This window comes from Diadema antillarum, unplaced genomic scaffold (genome assembly GCF_040938485.1).
Source record: "Diadema antillarum isolate AM-2024a unplaced genomic scaffold, OU_Dant_1.0 seq00001131_RagTag, whole genome shotgun sequence".
In the NCBI taxonomy this organism is placed as follows: Eukaryota; Metazoa; Echinodermata; class Echinoidea; order Diadematoida; family Diadematidae; genus Diadema; species Diadema antillarum.
The window spans coordinates 64,314-86,192 of NW_027271944.1; the positions used below are offsets into that span (position 1 = coordinate 64,314).

Consider the following 21,879-nt stretch of genomic DNA (forward strand, 5'->3'; position numbering starts at 1 on the left):
GACGAAAATCGGGTTTGGAATGACTGAAACATCAAAAAACAAAGTAAAACAAAGCGATGGTAATAAAGTGTGGGTCCCACACTTTATTAGAATCGCTCTTTTTTGATATCTCGGCCATTTCAAAACCAATTTTCATCAAATAAACGTTGAATCCCTCATAGAATTACATGCTCTTTCACATTTTATAAGAGGTTTCTTATTATCTCACCAAAAAATGTTAGAAACCTGAAATTAGGTCTCAACCATAACTGTACAATCCCTTTAAAAGATAGGCCTTCATTATATCCTCCAGTGAAGCTACACAATCACTTCTATCAATCTTCAACCTTCCCTTTAAAGAGTTGCTTGAAGAGCTCTTGAATGTGTAAACATTTTCTTCACATAAATAGCAGGTACTAACTGTAGTCAGCAACCTTTGTGACAAATTAAAGTGTAGAACTTGTTCAAAAATTCTTCGCTGCAAGTATACTTTCATGTGTTCATTGTCTATTCAAGATGTGTTTGCCATTTCATGTACAAGCTAGGAAATAAAAGCTGATTGTAAAAAGATGCATTGCAGATGTTTCATAGAGTGAAGCTTACAAGAGAAATTTTCTCTTGTAGTCAGAAGAGTGTGTGATCTTGAACTTTTTTCCCTGACTGTGTTATCGCAACCTAATGGTGACAATTTGTAATATTTTGTGGACTTTGCATGTGTCCAACCATGTGATGCCTAACCCAACATTGACTGACTCATACACACATGCATCCAATGGTCCTCCTACCATGCCTGTATCTCCCAACTCTCCAGGGAACAAATTCCTTCCAAACGACCACAGTATCGAGCAGTTCCTTCTACAATTCACAGGTCAGTTCCAGAGCCCAGAAGACAGCCTATGGCAGCCAGGCCTATGCCCGCGGACAGCAGCAGCCGCAGCAGCCAGGGCAAGGGCAGCAGAGCCAGGCTGGCTACACGGCGACCCAGACCTCAGCAGCAGGAGGTGCATCCTCTGCACAGTCCCCTATGAGGGCCAGCATGGGAGGCCCGAGGCACTACCCGTCGTACCCCCAGACCGGCATGCAGCAGTATTATGCAGGCACCAGTGCCAACGCTGGGACTGCGGGCCAGTACGGGAGTCAGCAACCAGACCAGACCTCGTCGTCGTATGGCCAGCCACAACCGTTCTACGGTCAATCCAATGTCCCCACCACGGGCCAGCCGACGAGCAACTTCTATAACCCCTTGGACTACAGCGCGCAGAACCCAGCCATCTCCCAGGCAGCACCAACTCCGGGACTGAGTGGCTACTCTGCCCCGCAGCCCACCCAGCCAGTGTCCACTCCCTCTTCAATGTACAGTGCACCGCAGCCCTCAGGTGGCCAGGGAGTTGAAGTCAATGACCCCTCCAGGGCATGGAATGATCCTCCGGCCCTTAAACCCAAAGCAGTAAGTAACTGTGTTTACAGATGTTACTCTCTCTCTCTAAGGGATTTTCAGTTCAGACTAAACATTGCCTGAGGATGATCATCTGTTCATCACAAGTTTGCTGCGTGTGCAGTGTGAATCATGTAAACCTCAAAACTTTATATCACAGTATGATAAACCATTATGAATTTGTCCTTCCTGTCTTTACTAGTTTTGTAAGCATTGCATACAGTTTTTATGTGACATGGCCTCAGACATCTTGTTGATTCTTTCCTCATTAGCAACCAACGGCGTACGTGCCACCCCAGCCCATCACAGCACCCATAGCAGGCGTGCCAGCAGAAGAGCAGCAACCCGCAGCCCAGCCATACGGGGGAGGACCACAGCCAGTAGGCTACCAGCAGCGTCCACCGCAGCAGCAGCCGCAGTATGCGCCACCGCAGCCCAAGGTACAGCAAGAAGTGAGTGGTGGCGTGTCATACTAACCTCTTCATGAGTTGAATGCTTTGGAATTATGTGCATGCTAACCCTTGGCTCAGAGCTTAACATCTTGTAGCAAATTATCGTGTCAGTCATTTGGTGGCAGCTTTGACATCTTTGGTGTTTCCTTGCTATCCGTTACATATCTGTATCTGTATTGAAAGCAGCAAGTAATGCTGTATGCTAACTAAAAGGGATTGGTAATGGTTACAACAAAATATTGTGCCTGCTTTCGGCAAATACACTCGAGAATGACCAAGTCTCCCTGATTCTGCAGAAATCTCCTTGCAAACTGAAATACACCCCCACATCCTGACAATAGAATACCAAAGCCCTCCTGATTTAAGAACTAATTTTACCTGTTGAGATGCACATGGCAAGTATCTCCTGCAAGATTTCAGGAATTTCCCTGATTTTCCTTAGTTGTTTCAAACCATGTGAAGTCCACAAAACTTTCAAATTGTCCCTTTGATGATGTTTCTTCTCTGTTAGCCAAAATTTAGTAAGACTACTGCTTCATGTGCACTGCTTAAATTCACTTGTACGCCATTGTTATGACAGTAATGACAATGTTTGGAGTGTAAATGAGCACAGCTTGCTGTTGTTATAATGCAGTCATTGCATTGACACTTCCGCTTACATGTCTGCCCTCGAGAGGTATTTGCAACTTTTTTTCGTTTCGATGTAGAAAAATTTAGTCCAAGTAATCATTGATATTTTGTAGCATTTGTTGAATGGAAGGAAGTCATACACCCGTATTACTTTCCGTATTGTGGTTGAGAAGAGATACGAGATTGGTTTGTTTGTACATTATTTCACACTCAAGGCAGAGTGATCCACAAAAAGTGATGCAAGTGTGTGGGAGTGATATGCTAACATCTTTATGCGATACTGTCTGTGCTGTGCCAAAAAAATATTTGACATGCTGTAACAAACTTGTATATAAACCATATGTGCCCACAAACAATGTAATGGACCAAAATAGTAATTTTGGTTGACTCATCCAAATCTTTAAAGTTTGTCTTACTTTGGAGAGTAATCCCTTCTCTACCAACTGTCAAAATTTGGCGGTGTAAAACAAAACCAAAATCAAGGTATTAGCAGTTTTTCTTGATCATATTTTTTTTTGGACAGATGCTGTGTTCACTGTGATTTTCATTGATACTTCTGCACAGAACGCCTGAGTGACCTGAAACTTTAAATCCTCCTTTCTCCCTTTTCTATGAAACTGCACCTCCTAACTCTCTCTTTTTCAATCATTTTTGAATGGGTTAGGATGGTCCAATTGTATCAAGTTATATATCATTTTAAAGATTAGACCTTACTCTTTGAAACTATATAAAAAAGTGAACATTCATTTTACTGTTTGTGGGTTTTGAGCCGGGCGATCACATATAGGACAGCATAGCAGTGACTCATTTAAATACTGAAGATTAGATATGAGACATTGTCCCTCAATGACAGTGACTAATGAATGGGTGTACAGTGCACCACATGACAGTCCTTCATTGCTTCTAATTCTTCCATGCATCTCTCATCATATGCCTGATACTTTACACTGTCCCCACCACAGACTGCCCCAGCCCAGCCTGCGAAGGAGAAGCCCAAAGCCCCAATCCCTGGGGAGCATCAGGTCCTCTGCGACACCTTTAACTCCCTGGCACAGAGGTGCAGCGCCTCGCCCTCTGTCAATGCGGTGAGTCACTCCCCTTCTCGGAATTTGAGAGTTCAGAGTTTAATCTGATTTCAGATTTAATTACTCTGCCCAAAATCCACTTCTCAGACTTTTGGCAATTAAAATGCATTGAAATGTTTCCAGTTTAATGCACTTCAGACATTTTTTGTCCCCGCCGAACGAGTTCGAGCAGGGGACTATGAAACGGGCTCCGTACGTGTGTGTGTCCGTGTGTCCGTCCGTGTGTCCGTCCGTCCGTCCGTCCGTCCGTCCGTCCGTCCGTCCGTGTGTCCGTGTGTGCGTCCGTGTGTGATCAAAATCTTCAATTTGCTACTTCTCTGTCATTTATGAGCCAATTTTGATTCTGTTTGCTTTATATGATAGCACTACATGGGAGCTTTGAAACTTCTACACAGAATTTCAGTCGTGACCTTTGACCTTGACCTTTGACCTATATTGTACATTTTGCTACAAAATGCTACTCCTTCGCCATTTCTAACCCGATTTCGATTCCGTTTGCTTTATGTGATGGCACTAGGTGAGGGCTTCAAAACTTCTACACAGAATTTTGACCTTTGACTTCTTTGACCTTTGACCTTGATTTTTTGACCTATATTGTACATTTTGCTACAAAATGCTACTCCTTCGCCATTTCTAACCCGATTTCGATTCCGTTTGCTTTATGTGATGGCACTATGTGAGGGCTTCAAAACTTCTACACAGAATTTTGACCTTTGACTTCTTTGACCTTTGACCTTGATTTTTTACCCATATTGTACATTTTGCTACGAAATGCTACTCCTTCGCCATTTTTAACCCGATTTCGATTCCGTTTGCTTTATATGATGGCACTAGTTGAGGGCTTTAAAACTTCTACACAGAATTTTGACCTTTGACCTCTTTGACCTTTGACCTTGATTTTCGACCTATATTGTGCATTTTGCTACAGAATGCTACTCCTTCGCCATTTCTAACCCGATTTCGATTCCGTTTGCTTTATGTGATAGCACTAGGTGAGGGCTTCAAAACTTCTGCACAGAATTTTGACCTTTGTCTTCTTTGACCTTTGACCTTGATTTTTGACCTATATTGTACATTGGCTACGAAATGCTACTCCTTCGCCATTTCTAACCCAATTTCGATTCCATTTGCTTTATGTGATGGCACTAGGTGAGGGCTTCAAAACTTCTACACAGAATTTTGACCTTTGACTTCTTTGACCTTTGACCTTGATTTTTTACCTATATTGCACATTTTGTTACAAAATGCTACTTCCGGCGGGGACATATGTTACGCACCGCGTAATTTCTACTTTTCCTTGTTTTTCATGATTTTCAGATTTGTTTTCAGATTTTTTTTTCAGATTTTTTTTTCCCTGCAAGTACTCCCACACCCCTGCCCCTCCTTGGTGTGTGATATTCAGATATGTGCACATGTTTGAATCGATAGTTCATCATGGGGGCAGTGTGGTATAGTGGATGAGACTCTTGTTACTTTGAAATGGAAGGCCTGAATTTGAGTCCTGTATCTGGCAGTGATGGGGGTAATGATATAGGCAGGGCCCTCTGAAAGAACTTTTGAACAGTGCTAGCTAGCACTGAAGGAGTTGCCATGATTAGATGTAAAGACCAGTGCCCTGTTGCATAGAACCCTTACCGCTGGACTTACCGCTCCTTTCTAGAGGTAAGTCTTCAAATTAGCGGTAAATTTTGTAATCCTTGATGCTGATTGGCTGTGACGCCTAATTTTGACGGTAGTTACCATTGAAATTCAATGGTAAGTTTTATGCAACGGGCCCCAGATCATTATTGATAATTTATTTAGTGGCACCTGGGTGTGTTTTCTCAATAAACTTCAGTTTTCCAGGCGGATAAAAATCGAAGAAGTCATTGGGTTTCCTTTTGATGTCTCAGAGCTCCCAGAGTGAGTGAATTAGTCAAAGAGTCAAATCATTCAATAATGGTATGTCAAAAATGAGATTCAATGGACGATCTTTGTATTCTGCAGACCCGCCCCCCAACCCACCCACCCCATCAAAATTCAGATTTTGCGTTAGCTATACATTATTTTCCTCATTGGGCTTAAGCTTCATGAAGTGATGAAAAGCAATAAATTCGTCCACGGTGAAATCTTGGGAAATATACAGTTTACTTGAAATTTTGCTACCACTACCCCCTCTTACCTTCACAAGTGGAACTTTCTAGTTTGTTTTTGTGAACTGATGGATTCTTCAGTTTATGAAAGGAATATTTGCACTGTTGTATTGAGCAATGGAGTATTGCATGCAAGTCTTGCCTTAAAACAGGAATGAAAATCAAAGCATTGCATTTGAAGAATCTAGCATCTGTACTTTCTATGTTTTCCCCTGTTGACTTCCAACACCCAGGACTTAAATTTGCTTGTTGTAAGATCATTTTGTATCTGTGTGTTTATTTAATTCTTTTACAGCAAATGAAGAGGAAACTGGATGACGTTCACAAAAAGCTGGAAGTTCTGTATGATAAACTGAGGGAAGGGAAGGTGAGTCTTGGCAACATATGTCAAACAAATCTGAACTTTTGAAAAATCTATTCTGTACAATGAACATCATGTACTGTTAAAGAAGACAGTTTTGCATGAGTAATTTTTTTCGCACATTACCGAGTAGTATGAATTTTTGTGTGTTTTTCATTCCGCATGATCTAGACATTGCATTGTGGCACATATAACTTCAAAAACAAAAATGTTTGCGTGCTTTTATTTTTGTGCTAGTTTCTGGTCATGCAAAATGCATGAAAAGTTCCACGCCGCTAACATTTCCAATGTTACAGTATAATGTATAGACACTGTCACCACATGGGGATTTGATTTTTTTCCAACATTGTCTTTCATTGGGAGCCAATTCTCTTTCTTTTTTTTTTGTGGGGGGGGGGGGGGGAATGATGGGGTTGATATTTAAGGGCAGATGAGGAGCATATCTGTGGACACTATTGATCTGTCCGACATTCAGATGTCCGGAGGTGATGTCATAAACCCACAATTGAACTATAAACTTCTGCAACAGGAGGAGGAGCAGTAGTTTTTCTTCCAAGTTTAGCTTCTCACAGAGATTTTAATTTTACCTTGAGCACAAGGGACAAAATCTTTTGAAAAACTCTGGAGTATATTGTTATGGCTGAGGCTTGCCAACACAAACGTATAGGACATGCTGACACAAAGTACACCTGTTCCAAGTGTCTATTTGCATGGTTGTTGATACAAAAAATAGTATTTTCACCAGTCTCACAAATGTAAACACTCCTACAATGTGCAGACACACCAAAAAAATTCACCCTTTTAATGAACTGGTAGATGTTCTTGTGGCCAGTAGATGGCATTATTCATAGACTGTCAGAATGTCACTGAGCTACCATTTATTTTGTCTTGTCTGTGTTTGCACCGGACTAGGTGTCTCCCATGATACTCAATGGCCTGCATGAGATCGCCCAGGCCATCTCGGCCTACAACTACCAGCACGGCCTGGCCGTCCACACCCGCCTCGTCACCAGCGGCAACTTCTCCGAGATCAGTGCCTTCATGCCGGGACTCAAGGTGCTCATGCAGCTGGCCACGCAGCTTCGAGTGTGATCGTGGCTAGGCACAACCCCTTCCCTTCCCCTCCCCTCCCCTCCCCTTCGGCCCCCTTTCTCCCCCTGGTTCCGTTCTCCTTCCGTGTGAACCACCACTGCCAGCTATCTGTGATGAATGAACCATCTGAAGGACATTTGTGTAGAGGTAGTTTGTTGGACATTACTTTGTTGAGTCTGCAGCCATTATCCCCAAAGGAGAGCTCGACTCAGATGGGCTTTGACGGAAGCAGAAAGCCAAATGTGTGACATGGGAGTGACGGATTCAGTCAGTTTCAGCTCGCAGAGCATAGACAATGGCATCAGTGTCATCCTTTTTTTTTTCTCTCTCTCTCTCATTGTGGCATATTTGCTCTTGTGCCATTTTCAGGGAAGAGTAATTCCAAGTGTTTCAAGAGACAGTTTTGCTTTTCAGGAAAATGCTAGAATGATTTTTGAAATTCTTATCATTTCAAAGTGTATTATTTGACTGAAAGAGTGTGTCGATAGGATTATACATTTTTGTTCTTGTAGTTACCCATAGCGTCTTCTCGTAGGAATTTCTCATTCTACAGTGTAGATGAGCCAATATGCCGTCTGCCATTAATTTTCCTTCATTTGCTACCAGATACTGGTGATTCTCCCCAAAGATACAGAGGATTTGATACTGCTTCCAAGGTCGAGGATGAAAAGAGTCGGTCACATTGCTGATAGATTGTTATTTATGTCTGGATGGGAGTAGAATCTCTGTGCATGATCTTTTTTTTTTAATGTGGTAGTTTGTGCTGTTTCCATTCCTTTCCCCTCTTTTTTTTTTGTGGGCCTGCCTCAGTAGATGTTTTTATTTGCATTCCAAACTTTCCATAAGCTGTGTTCTGCTTTGATGTAGAAGGCTTACCAAGGTCTAAAACGGAGTTGCCATCTGACAGTGGCTATGTTTGAGGACACATTGCGGCTACACAGAGTTGCTATGTTTATTAGTTACCGTTAGTAGAATGTGGAGATGCCAAGTTGAAGTGATGGTTATTATGGACCGGCACATGAACATTGGCAGAGGTAATGCTGGGTTCAGGTGATGGGTGCATGGGTGGAAGGAAGTGTTGGCTTGGGGGTTCCACAGAATGGAGAGGACAAGGTCAAAAGTTCAGCAGCTTTTCACAAGTCAGATGAGATATTATCCATGGCAAAATTGAGTTTTCCCCAGCAAACATCGCTATCGCAAGCTGGCCGGGATTCCCAGTAGCAGAAATTGTAATGTGAGTGAAAACATCTAGATTTTTCTAGAGCAGCCAAAGAATCAGGCTTCACAGCATCTTTGGAATTCCTTGTGTCACAAATGAAGCTACTGGAAAATTTTGCAGTAACAAGCAACTTGACAGTATGGAAGTTATGAGAATCTGATGTTGCATGTGGTGGCAGAGGAGAGATGGTCATTTTGTGTTCCTTTTCTCCCCTGTTTAGCCCCCATTGTCTTCTCAAATGTGCAGTGTCGATAAATACCCATCTACATTGGTAGTGCTGTTGGTTCTGATGCAGTAACAGCCATTCCTGAGATGGTGATGTTGATGTTTCCCAGAGTCGTGTGTCCCATAATGTCTCAATGGAACAGGTCAGGGGTTTACGGGATGTGCAGCTCTACCGTCAAAACACCTCTTTACCAAACGCGGGATGGTGTGATTCTTTGCCGTATCAAGAGTCGGTGGTTTACGAGGTTTTTGAAAGGATTTCCCGCAATTTCCTGGAGGCCTCATTCCAACAATATGCAACAAACCAAAAGACAAGGATGATATGTATATGGAATTCAAATGTATAATTGTGAGATTGTTCGAGGAATTTTGAATACTTGCCAAATAATATGCACACATGCATCACATACTGTGTGTCAATGACTATGGTCTGTTAGCATTTAGAGTAGACATTGTTTTGTGTAGCTTATGTCGACTTGTGCATGTCATAGAACTATTGTCTTATACTATGTGGCATATCTTTGATATTTTATTTTTTTCGTATGATTTTTTTTGCCTTCATATTGCATTAAAACTTTGTGATAAAGAAGTAAAAAAGCAGTCAGAGACTGTGCCACTAACTAATTATTTGCCAACATTCATAGATATGTCCAAGATAATGAAATTCAAAGGCATTTCTTTACAAAGTTCAAAATTAAAGAGTACATTAGTGTAGACTATCTATATCAGATGTTCCTTGTGATATTTCTTTACGTTGAAATGTAGAGGCAGGCTGTTTTCTTCTGTTTGTGTTCGTTGGACGTGCAGTAGGTCGTGGAAATGTTATATTTATTTGGAGGCGTTCAGCATAAATCGTGTGAGGCAGGATTGGCGAGTTCAGAATGTGGAGAGGTTCACTCACCATTTCATGTTGGAGGTTTACATGACACGATGTTAAGTGAGTTCTGTGTATCACTATTTCTTTTTTTCATTCGACAGCAAAATAGCTTCTTCTTTGTTGTATCTGCAAAGTTGGGGGGGGGGGGGGAGGGAGGGCAATTGAAGGAAGTGAAATTTCTGTTGGCTTGTTCAATTGTTGAAACATTTTAACTTGATTCCAGCAACGAGCAGCATTACAGAAGTAACATGCAGAGGTTTGAACAACGACAACAAATTTTACGTGATGATGTACGACTTGACGCGCAATGGGGTAGGGGTTGTAAATAATGTGAATAGCAAAGGCAGATTATCTGCGTCAATCAAGCCTATACACACATAGTATCAACTATCAACATGTGTGTCAGAAGCCTATTGTATCACAGTTCCTGTAACAATAGTGTGTTTGTGTGTGTGTGTGTGTGTGTGGGAGGATGTGGGTGAAGAGAGGAGAGAGGGAGAGAGAAAGAGAAAAAAAGTGAGAGAGAAAGAAACTCGTAAAAAATTCTTGGAATGATCGCATGTGTAGAGCGACATATTAAATGAGAAGTTTGGTTGGCAGAAATAAATAGTTTAATTCATGCTAGCAGAGGAAAGATGACGCTATGTAAAATTCATCATTTTAATACATGCAGATATTTTATAACTGTGCTCATGTACATCTTCTGTGGACTGGAGCATGGAGAGCACCTGATTCACTGTGACTTTATATCCAAATATGAATAGAGTGACGAAAATAAACATGAACTCTTGGTAAAGTGTATGATATACTGTATATCAGTTGTTTCTGTGTATTCTTGTTTTTTTTTCATTTAAGTGTGCCAGTATCACAATGCTCTGTGTGTGTGTGTGTGTGTAAATATGTGTAGGTATGTGTGTGTGTAAGTATGCTTAATCTGATATATTTATGTATATAGCGTGTGCTCTGCAAAAAAAAAAGGAAGTTATGTTAAAAAAGGTGATTTGGTAGCACATTTTTTTTTTGGGGGGGGGGGTGTGTGTGTAATAAGGCACATTTTGATTGGCTTGATAAGGCTCATCAAAATAGCTTTTTCTGAGAGTTATGCAGAATTTAATGTCATTTTTCTTATAAAAACATGGTATGATTTGGAAAAAAATCAAAATATATTGTACTGTATGTTGGAAAAATGATTCAGCAGCACAAGAAAGAAGAACACAGCTGTTTTTTTTTTATTGGTAATATCAATTTCATTGTTAATATGGATTTGATACTGAATGAAATTCAAATAAAGAATATTATTTTAAAAAATGTGTGTGTGTGTGTGTCTGTCTGTCTGTCTGCATGTCATAGGTGAACGGTAATTGAGAGAAAAGAGAGGGAGAGAAAAAGATCATGATGAATTATCATGTATATGTCTTACTGATAAAAGCAAATAGTGCTGCCTTCTACTTGAATAATTCTGGTGTACTGGTGAACTCTTTCATTACAATGAATTGGTTTCATAACAACTACATGTTTGGCTAGGAATGTATGGCACGTGAAGATTATGGGTCACATGTGCTACCATCCAACCAGCTGAGAAGTTTACAGTTGTATCACTACCAGTACCTGTTAAGAACAGCGAATGGAACGAAACTGTTGCGGAAAAAGTGGAAATGTGCTAGAGATGTCTGTGTGCGTTGTGTACTAAGTATGTTGCTAGTTAGTAGAGTAACGTTTGTTTCTGCTGTTGTGAATGTCGGGGTTAGTGATTTGTTAACTGGGAGAGTCGTATAGGCATGTGTATCCTCTCTTTAGTTAAATTCGATGTGAGACACGCAGATGCTTTCACTGGAAGAACGATATTTTTGTAAACGCATGTTTATCAAAATGTTTTACTAAGGTGTTTAATCGCATTTAACATCAAACAAGCATTTCATGACAACATTTCACTTACACAGTTGTTTCTTAACTTACTCAGGATAAACAATTTCATTAACTGCTCCTTGTAAATCGATGTTCTTATCGGTTTTACCAAATGCTTGCATCACATCGAAACACTTGACACTTTAGATTAAAGCCAATTTCAAATACCATCATCCTAATCACTGGATTTTATACAGCGTATCTGATATACCTTGCATACATGTATTGGTGTTTTGCTCGAACAATTTGGCGAATCCCCCACCATTCACATTCCTGATATTTAAAAACACTTCACAGATTGTATAAAGAACAGATGTTCAATGGGAACAGGAAAATGGTAATACGTAGCTTGGATTGAGATCAAACACTGTAAAATGTCGAAATCTGTGCAGTCAACCTCTTTCTTCCAGACAAAATATACAACGAAAAAGTGAACCACGTAATGACGGGATAGTTGGGACAGTGAGATTTTCTTGTTACATGTATAACAAGATCTCGTTAAAATAGATGAAGTAAATACGGTATGAAATTACAGTAAAAAAAAAGAAAGAAAAGAAAAGAAAAAAGATCAGTCAGACCCTGTAGCGCAAACGAAATCTCCTATCCGTGTTTGCTATGTCATGACGAGATTCGCTTGTAACATACACCCCCCCCCCAAAAAAAAAATTGATAAATAGATAAATGAAATAAAAATAAATAAATAAAAATTGTGATCATCTCGATCATGCTCGTGTGTGCACATGATTCAACCTGAGCGATTGGTCCATTGTAGGATAATATACAAACACCAACTACGGTATTTACAATAAAAAAATGTATGGCCGCAACACGATGAACGTTGATAAAAATGTAATCAATTTCAAGTGTATAGGATAAGCTAATTTCGTCGTATACAGAGTAACCTGTTCCCGATACGGGACTCTCAGTGTGTGCTTCCACATATACAGTACCCACCGTGGGGAGGGGGGGGGGGGGGGGTAATATTGTGAACTTGTAAACATTCCTGAGGGAACATGACATTTAGCTTTGCTGTAAATGTAATCTAACCCCTCATAAACATATTTACGACATTATAGTCTCTGAGACGCCAGCAATTATACAGTTCTTAACTGTTGCAGCATTTGAAGGGGATCAGAACGGTTGCTGTTACCGGCGTTTAGATTTGCTTTCCAGTGACAAAATTCTACTGTGTATTTCAGTTTCAAAGGGGACAATAAATTTCTTGGTTCCGTATCCAATATTCAGTATCACAGGCCATGCCTCTTTCATTATTAAGTGTTTGAAGAATTTATTCCGCCATTAAAGACTTGTTCAATCATTAAAAGATTTCTGAGAACAGAAATGGACAAAATCTAATCGTGTTGATATTAAACTTTTACATTTATATAACAACATTGAGCTGTACAAAAAGAGGAATTGCTATGTACATTCCCATCAAAGAGGTCTTATTTCACCTACAGCTGACCCTGAGTACAGTCAATATTCCAGGTTTAGATTACAATGAGAATGAATGCGAATACTTCCATCATTCAAATCACCGTGTCATCGCCTTCTTTCAAATCCTTTATTTATTGTTGTCATATCGTAATGTACGAATTCTATGACAACCACAGTCTCCTCTTCGTGCAAATTTCCATTATTTGACCATAATCAGGAAATTTGAAGCGACTCCATTCCTTTCACTGCACAGAACTATCAGATCGAATAGCACATTTTAGGTAAGTATAATAACACATTATTTATACAGCCTTGGTTTTTGTATAAATGCCAGTAAAGCCACTTAGAGACCATTTCACAGTGCAATGATCTTGTTCATTTTCCTCGTATAGGTCAAAGGAAGACTTGTGACTGGTCCATGAACATCACACGTCTCGTATACTTCCATAACATTCAGCGCCGTTTCCGTTTGTCGTCGCACGTCCTACAACACACCTTGCTGTACCCTGGGAAATTGCAGAATGTCTCAAAGCTTGACTCTTCGCATAGTACACTGTCTTGTGGTACGCACTCGTTTACTGCAAGAGGACAAGGAGAGAGAAAACGGAGTTAGATTGTTTTGGTATTAGTCAAACCATATTTTTGTACATCTAAAATTTAGCGTACTCATTTTTTTTTTCATGGTTTTGAAGGTATATAGGGTAGTTAAGTCTTGAGGACAACTGACAAGCCAAAAAGGCAATTTTGAAAATAGAAAAACACCGAAAAGACATTTGAAACTGGAAATTACAAAAATCTGACCACATAGGCCTACAAAAAAAGCAATGACACCATTCATGCTATTACTATTATACCCATCCATCCATACACACTCTGAAATACAGACCTACCAACCACCCCTCCCGCATACACAGGCACACATACACACACACACACACACACACACACACACATACACACATACACACACACACACACACACACGCACACACACACACACATACACACACACATACAGAGAGAGCACAACTAACCCCCGCCCTACTGATGTCACACATCAAAGGGTAGGTGAGGAGCGCCTAGGACAAGTCCACCTTCATGTGGATTGAGTGAATGCAACAATATCAGTAGAACACATCCGTGAAAATTTGAGGAAAATCAGACAATTCTTTCAAAGGTTATGAATTTTTAAATATCTGCACAGTCACTGCTGGATGAGGAGACTACTACAGCGTATGATGTCACATGCGTAGAACGATATAAGGAAAATATATATAGGCCTAAGAGAATTTCATAAAATTTTACTTTTTGAAAAAAAAAGCACATTTCCTCGACTTGTCACTGACGTATTTTAAAGGTAATATTACCTCCCCCCCTGCCTTCTGAAAGAAGGAATTCAAGTCTTCTTTTATTAGAAAAGTGAAAATATGTTGAATTTTCTTTACATTTTCTTTATATCTTTTTACACATGTGACATCACAAGCTGTAGTAATCTTCTCATCTAGCAGTGACTTAGCAGAAACTTCAAAAATTCATAATTTTTGAACGGATTGTCCGGTTTTCTTCAAACTCTCACTAATGTGTTCTACTTATATTGGTGCATTCACGCAATCCACATGTCTATGAAAGTGAACTTGTCCTTTAATCATTTCGTTTGTCAATCATGTCTACTTACCGGGACATGCATCCTTCTGACACGACTTTGTACTGGGCGGCTGCAACCCCGTACATTCGTAGTCGTCTTCGGGAGCGCCTTCGGGCACGATACACGTGACGTCCCGTTGTTTGACCCCCGGTCCACACGTTACGGAACACTGTCGTTTGTATACATGGGAATGAATAAAGAATAATGCAAGTTACACAGGTGGTAAGATAATTTTTGCTGTCCTCACGTAACGCGAACACAAATATAAACATATTCAAAATAATCATTAAAAGTTTGCCCTTGTTCGTTGTCTAAGTTGTAGTTTAAAACATGCGATACAATATCCTCTGTCATTGACAGTGAAGAAAGCAAAACATACAAACAAACAAACAAACAAACAAATGCTGGTGGTATATTAAATATTTTTTGAAATATACCTTTTGAGGGTTTTTTCTGTGTAAGGAGTCTTTCGTTTCACTTAGACACTGAAACATAATATGGATAAAGATCTTGAAGCATTTTTCTCATAATCATCTTCCCATCAGGTCATAATTCAAATCAATTTGTTGCATTCTTTTTCTACGAAGACATGTGATGCTGGAATTGATTCTATAGGTTTGAGAACCAATCAAAATCAAACAAGATGACTAGAGGAATGATGGTAGGAAGAGTGGTCCTAGGGGATAGGTGTTTTTTTTAACAGAGTCATTACATACATTAATGCTCTGAAACGTATAAAATCGGTTCTGCATAATCAAGGTGGTCGCTATACAAGGTAAGTCTTTCTGCTTAGCATCCAAAAACATACAAACATACATAATATTATACACTCACGCAGAAGTAACAAATAAACTATCAAGAAATCGATTGTGGGCACATACCGGTGACCACGCCCCTGTTTCCCACGTGGACGGACATTTCGGTAACCCACACTGTTCGGTCTCGGGTGGGCGGGGTGCTGTGCAGCTCGCAGGGTCTGCGAATTCTTTCTCTTCACCGATGAACTGGGGATTGAATAGAAGAACATGGGTGACAAGTCTTGAGATCAACTGTGATGGAAGATTATACAGTTCAGATTGAAGATAATGCCTGTCATAGTTGATATAAGTGAACATCATGTTTCTGGGAGTTAGTTTTTGTTGTTGTTCTTTAACGAACAGGAGCATTTTTTTTTAAAACAGAGAATCTAAAACCCACAGAATTGGCAGAGTTGACTAGAAAAGTGTCATCAATAACCCCCCCCCCCGAAAAAAATCAAATAAACAATGGGCCAACAAAATTTGTAATTAGACTAATGGACGGGAGGTGTAGAGAGTGAATTTAATACCTGGAAGCAGGCGACAAGTCGTCTCCTGGAAGCACTACCCCCGCAGGTGGCGCTGCACTCACTCCAGTCAGTAGCTTGCCACTCGTACCTACACAGGGCACCAGAAGCATTAGAAAACAAAACTGGTTTCGTATTATCTTAATGTATGTATATTCAATTTGATTATGTATATACGAATGTAGGGGTGCATGCATGTTTTAATGTAAAGGCCCTAGATATGAATACAGCATTATACAGCAAAACAAATATACAGACAACACCTTTCACCTTCCTGAGCTATCTTTAGAAGATTGTGAAGAAGCGTTCAGTACTCGTAGACATATATCTTATCAAAATAACAATTTCTCTGAAAGCAGCAACATATCCTACCACTCACGAAAACAAAAAGTTTTCTCTTCTCATATTCCTTAGACAAACCCCCCCCCCCAAAAAAAAAAAAAAAAAAAAAAAAAAACTCTAATCATCGCAACTGCCGTACGCGAGTTTGTAAAAGAAATGTCTTATGCTGCTCCGTTAGCTTGTCGTCTTCAGAATCAAGACTTATACTCTGTTACAAATAGTACAAGTTCAAAGTTTTCGGTATCTCAGCAGACCCGTACTCACGTGATGATCAGAGGTTGGGTAGGGCACGGATGCTCGTTACATGCTCTTCGCACACCTTTCGGGTTGTAGTTCTTTTTCCCGCATCGTTTGTTGTTCACTCGGCGGTTGTCTTCGATGCGCGTGCACTGAAAGCGATGGAATGCGTATCCTGTATCGATAGAGAAACAGTGATAACGTGTCCAGACATATCACAATCAATGATTGCACAAACAATGGGAGGAATCTAATTACAGTCTATTCTTGATTTAAACATCCTCTGTAATGCCTCTTACAACATCAGGAACCTAATTACCCCCATCAGCCTCCAGTAATTAGCGAACTTTAGATTTGCGATGAGGACGTTATTTAAGACGACAGTTGCCTAAACCGTTCTCCTCTCTCCCTGGGTTGTGTTGCAAAGTAGCTTTAGATTTCGCAACGACGCAGCCTATACAAAGTAAAATAGTGCCCCCATGCTATGTGGTTCCTCAAAATGGCATCAAGCAGCTCTCAGCGTCGTGAATTTGAGCGGACGCCAAAATGGCCCAGAACCGCGTGGCAGACCTAAAGCTCCCTAATAATCAAGAGCGCAGACTCAAACGTCCCTTCACGTCATCGGAAAGACCACAGGGACAATAAGCCTTTACTTATTATTTTCTAATTAACGTCACATGAAGCTAAAGAACATGAGCTAATTAACAACCCGTTCTATGTGCTTGCCGCCTTTACTCGGAAACATAAGGTAACCTTTGAAATGATTAACAATTCCAGATTGTTCTCTTGCTATAATCTGATCAGCTCTGAAATTATTTGAACCTTTCTTTCCTCTACGAATTGTATTAGATAGTGTGGTCATTTCCATTCCTACTTCATGTCGAATGTTGCATCCACTGTCCCCATTCCGGTGGTTTAGTGGTTTGCTTGCTTGACAGGTTATGGCTTCGAAACTCTGCCTGCATGAGCAGAAGTATACTTCTTTTTGGTACAACTATACTTCTTTTGGTTGCTAGAGAGGTTATTACATGTACGAGACTGCAAAGGAATTCTTACTAAACTTCATAGAAGGTTAACGATAGGACGAAGGTTTAAGGGATACATCTGAAGCGACAGAGATTCTTCTTTTTACCTCAAGGCTATGTCAAACGTTTGTAGAGGTCGTAGTTTCTCAAGTCTGTGAAACATCGCGCTCACTTACCGCCACCACATTCCCTGTTACAGTCGGTCCAACCCATATCATCCCACGAGTACTCCGGGTCTGGTGCCTGCGTCGCTGCGGGCGCCTGTGTCACTTCGGTCTGCTCTTCTTCCGACTGTCCAGCTATCAGCGTATCGGTTTGAATCCCCGCCTCCTCCGCAATAACGGGCCCGAAATCTTCGTAGTATTCGACGCTGTAATTCATTGGACGGGTGTCTCTAGCGGCGAATGCCTACGGGGGAAATGAAAGATGGGGACAGTCGACGCTGATGAGTAATGTGTTCACTGTATCAACTCTTCCTGTCCCAATGAGACAAATGTGCACAAATTTCACACACAAACCTATGGAGAAGAAACTAATGTGGCACTCAGAAGCTTAACACAACTCTTCAGTAGTCTTGCCATTCATACATTCAGCTATCTATTTTTTTTTTGATATCTAATATAGATATCAATGAAGCATAGCTACCTTTTTTAATATAATTTATCTTTAATATTACTTCAGTTGAAAGTGTGACGGAGTCTTAGTACAGCTGAGTTCCTTTCCTTAAAAACACAAACATTGCGAAACAATAACAATCACTGAGATGATTTCCCTCTATTCTATATGTTCAAAACACTCTACCTATGTATCTCTATCTATCTATCTATCTATATATATATCTATCTCTCTATATATCTATCTATCCATTTATCAATCTATCTATCTATCTATTTATACATCTATCTATCTATCCATCCATTTATCTATCTATCTATCTATCTATTCATCTATTTATCTATCAATTAATCAATCAATCAATCAATCATTCTATCTATCTATCTATCAATCTATCTATCTATCTATCTATCTATCCAGCTAGCTAGCTAGCTAGCTAGCTATCGATGGATCTCTCCGCTTCAATTCGTGCAATTACCACTATACCTACTATACTTACCATTAACAAGAGGGTGAAAGGAATGGGTCCCTTAGCCGTAAGCATCTCATATTCGCCGTCAGTGTTGTAGACAAAGCGGACCCCGGACTCGATGAATGCGTGCGAGTGAGACTGTTGCTTGCCCCTGTTTAAAATGTACTTGCCCGTCTCCTCAATCTTGAGAGCTGGGTGGGAGAAGGATGAGTAATCAAAAATATTATCACATGCTGTTTTTTGAAAAGTTCTAGATGTCTTTGTCGTGTTTGTATTGTCAAAAAATGGTTTCTCTCGTAGAACCGACAAAAAAAGTGTGAAAACATTACAAAGAAAATCGAATTTCGAATTGAAATGGTTTATTGATATCAACATCGTCGCAGCCAAAGGCCGAATTGTGATGGTTTACAGCAAATGATATAAAATAATACATAAAAAAGCTCAAAAGAGGAATACATGTACAAAGAGATGAACTATACACATAAATATCCATAACAAACTCAAATGAAGTGTACGACTTATTCTATAAAATATAGAATATTACAGTTGAAAAAAAAATCGCGAGATTAATATTGCACAATATCATAATATACATTTCAGATTGCAAAAAATAACAATCTTTTTTGTTATCTTACTTCCCATTTCTCTCTCTCTCTCTCTCTCTCTCTCTTTCTGTCTTTCTCCCTCACTCCCTCCCTATCCCTCTTTCCTAGGTATGTTTCACAGTGTCTATGTTTCCCTCTTTTTCTCCCTCTCTCCCTCTCCTCTCATCTCCCTCTCACTCCCTCCCTCTCTCTCTCTATAAATAACTCAATGTTCATATCAAATTAAAATCATTCGATATCATCCAATATGGTAATTCTTCTAATACTTACATATATATAACAATAACAAATATTTTGTATATTATATACATTATCATGAATATCTTATAACTTTAAATATTTCAAAAGATACACAAGCCATTATCAAAATCAGTGACAAGGACCCGAAAGTGTGAAATAATAAAAAAACCAAGGATACCAGTATTGCATGTGTACAAAATGATGTCTTAACCCGTGTATATCACTATTTTATCTATCAGTTACACACGAAAACAGCACAGTATACATAAAAAAGTATTGACCTCTATTCTCCTTCAATATCCCATGATATCGTCGAATTCATATAGGATACAACATATTCTTTTAAACAAACACAAAATACAATCATACAAAACTGATAAACAAAATTCACTGTAATTGTAGTCATACAAAAGATTTGCCGTGATCAAAAAGGAAGAACCAAAAGGGAACCAAAACATCATCACATGCTGGTTTCTGAAGAGTTGTATATGTCTCTGTATTGTAAAAAAAAAATTACTCGAGTGTCATAATCTCTCATTCATTCAAACACACACATAATATAAGCGCACCTCGCTGTTCGCTCTTTTCATTTTTTTTAATGAGAGATATGTTGTAATTTGCCTGTAGTACATGTTTGTGTGTGTCAATGTATGTGTCTTTTTGTTTGTCTGTTTGTGCATGTCTGTCTGTAGCCGTGCATATACTTAGTTGCCATTTGTAATTTGATCTGGTTCACATGCCCCCATTTGGTAATGAATCGTATAGATTTATGGTCGTGCTTGCTACAAACTGTGCAGGTACCCCCTTTCCTTCCTTTGCCCCGCAAACATATAATTATTGGCAAACATATCTTCTTTTTCAAAGTCTATGATATACTCATAGTATACGAGTCCATGTAGAAATGAATTATGTGCCTATCATAATCTAACTACATGTATATTCATATGCGGATACTTTACTTTGCAGATTATGATAGGAGAGTTCACACTCTGAAAGTAGGCTGATAGACGCTGATGAAAATTCTCTGGGATCTTTTTTTCTTTTTTCAACATGGTTTGATTGTTTTGTATTGCTTGTGGTTTTGTAGTTTGTTTTCTGTTTGTTTGTTCGTTTCTTACCAAGAAAGTGCGATGAAGGCACAAGCTTGGTGACCTGCAGGTTCCACATCCCCGGAGACAGGGTCATCAGTTTCTTGTATTCTGCAGAATGATGGATGGTTGAAAATTTATGAGAGTGACAAATACAAACAGATGATTACAGATTGAAACACGTATCACAGGCATGAAAAAATCGGGGTTGCAGTAGGAAAGGAAACAGTACGACAGACGCTACCAGCAAAACGTTATGTGTATAGTAGTTGGGAGTTTGTTGTACTCTCAAAATAACGAGAAACCAAGAAGGCAGAACTTGAAAAATCGGCTTTAGGTGAATGAAAATATGTTCATATAGGAAGAGAGTATGATTGATCTATAATTCCATTTTCCTCACGCACTAACTTTTCTGTTTCGGCTTTTTATCGGCGATGTTGTTGACGACGTCGTAACACGTGGCGTTGCGCCCGTCGCACACGCCACAGTTGTCCCACATCTTGGTGGAACCAAGCTGCACATCGCATCCGATATTCTGGAGGTAAGAATAGGACAGGAAGTGTGAGAAACAAAGAAAACAACAACAACAAAATCTCTAGGTAGAAAGCTATCCTTAACCCAGCAATAAACAATAAACAGAAGCATAAAATTCCCGTTAAATTCATTAACGTGAATATTAATATTTTGATCTTACACCAGCAACAACATTGTGTCTGTCGAAAATATGACTAATAGAAACGACCATATCAAAAGTAATGTCTGTTGCCTGGTCTACGTTATCAGAATAATGTCAAAATTGAGTGGCAGAAAAGAAGTGACGCACTAGGATCTTCACATATTTACATTAGGTCAAATTCATAGTCACTAAACAGTACTCGGCGAGGGTGACAAATGGAAGAATTTACGATACAACAAATAATTTCATGACGTGTCGCTGTCCCGAGCTTTTAGTTTATTTCATCACAATACGTTTATTTTGAACCACCCCCCCCCCTTCGACTATGAAATATATATCATTGGTTCCCATTGATATTTAAACAACTGAAAATCAAAAACTCTCACCACCACTTCACCGTTGACGCAAATGTACTCTGGGTAGTCGTGAGAGACAGGCGTTCCGTCGATGACATAACTGTCGGACACGTAGACTTCTCCCGAGCTCTCCGAAATGCAGGATAATTTACACGTGGCGCGAGCTGTTACAATGATATCGTATGAGTATAAGAAAAGGAAATCGTTGGACAGATAAGGAATCAGGAATTGAGCGCGACTCTGAAAGTATTTTTTTTTCCGCATCAATAATTCTCTCTCTTTTAAGCACACCGCGCCGGCAGAACTTAATCAACTTTGAGAGCTTAAACTTCAGGGAGTTTCACCTGTGTGACAGTGGCTTGAGTTTGTTTTGCAAGTTGAGAATTTCCCGTGGAATTTGACAATGACTTCACGCATAAATATGA

General features: G+C 39.7%; 2 protein-coding genes across 2 annotated transcripts in view; one reads left to right on the plus strand and one right to left on the minus strand.

Annotated features, from left to right (window-relative positions):
• The window catches only part of LOC139744052 (protein transport protein Sec31A-like), a 30,989-nt gene extending 22,025 nt beyond the window's left edge, over positions 1 to 8,964 (plus strand). The window contains exons 18-22 of the mRNA XM_071654509.1: positions 791 to 1,426; positions 1,687 to 1,866; positions 3,459 to 3,581; positions 6,009 to 6,080; positions 6,987 to 8,964. Coding sequence (XP_071510610.1) covers positions 791 to 1,426; positions 1,687 to 1,866; positions 3,459 to 3,581; positions 6,009 to 6,080; positions 6,987 to 7,166 — 1,191 coding nt within the window. The 3' untranslated portion in view covers positions 7,167 to 8,964. The remainder of the gene's footprint in view (positions 1 to 790; positions 1,427 to 1,686; positions 1,867 to 3,458; positions 3,582 to 6,008; positions 6,081 to 6,986) is intronic.
• Positions 8,965 to 13,282: 4,318 nt separating this feature from the next.
• LOC139744040 (A disintegrin and metalloproteinase with thrombospondin motifs 3-like) overlaps positions 13,283 to 21,879 on the minus strand; it is a 52,164-nt gene continuing 43,567 nt past the window's right edge. Inside the window, exons 15-24 of the mRNA XM_071654501.1 lie at positions 21,485 to 21,618; positions 20,831 to 20,957; positions 20,453 to 20,533; positions 18,517 to 18,680; positions 17,579 to 17,810; positions 16,405 to 16,552; positions 15,802 to 15,889; positions 15,356 to 15,478; positions 14,505 to 14,643; positions 13,283 to 13,407 (exon numbers count right to left, since the gene is read on the minus strand). Coding sequence (XP_071510602.1) covers positions 13,283 to 13,407; positions 14,505 to 14,643; positions 15,356 to 15,478; positions 15,802 to 15,889; positions 16,405 to 16,552; positions 17,579 to 17,810; positions 18,517 to 18,680; positions 20,453 to 20,533; positions 20,831 to 20,957; positions 21,485 to 21,618 — 1,361 coding nt within the window. The remainder of the gene's footprint in view (positions 13,408 to 14,504; positions 14,644 to 15,355; positions 15,479 to 15,801; positions 15,890 to 16,404; positions 16,553 to 17,578; positions 17,811 to 18,516; positions 18,681 to 20,452; positions 20,534 to 20,830; positions 20,958 to 21,484; positions 21,619 to 21,879) is intronic.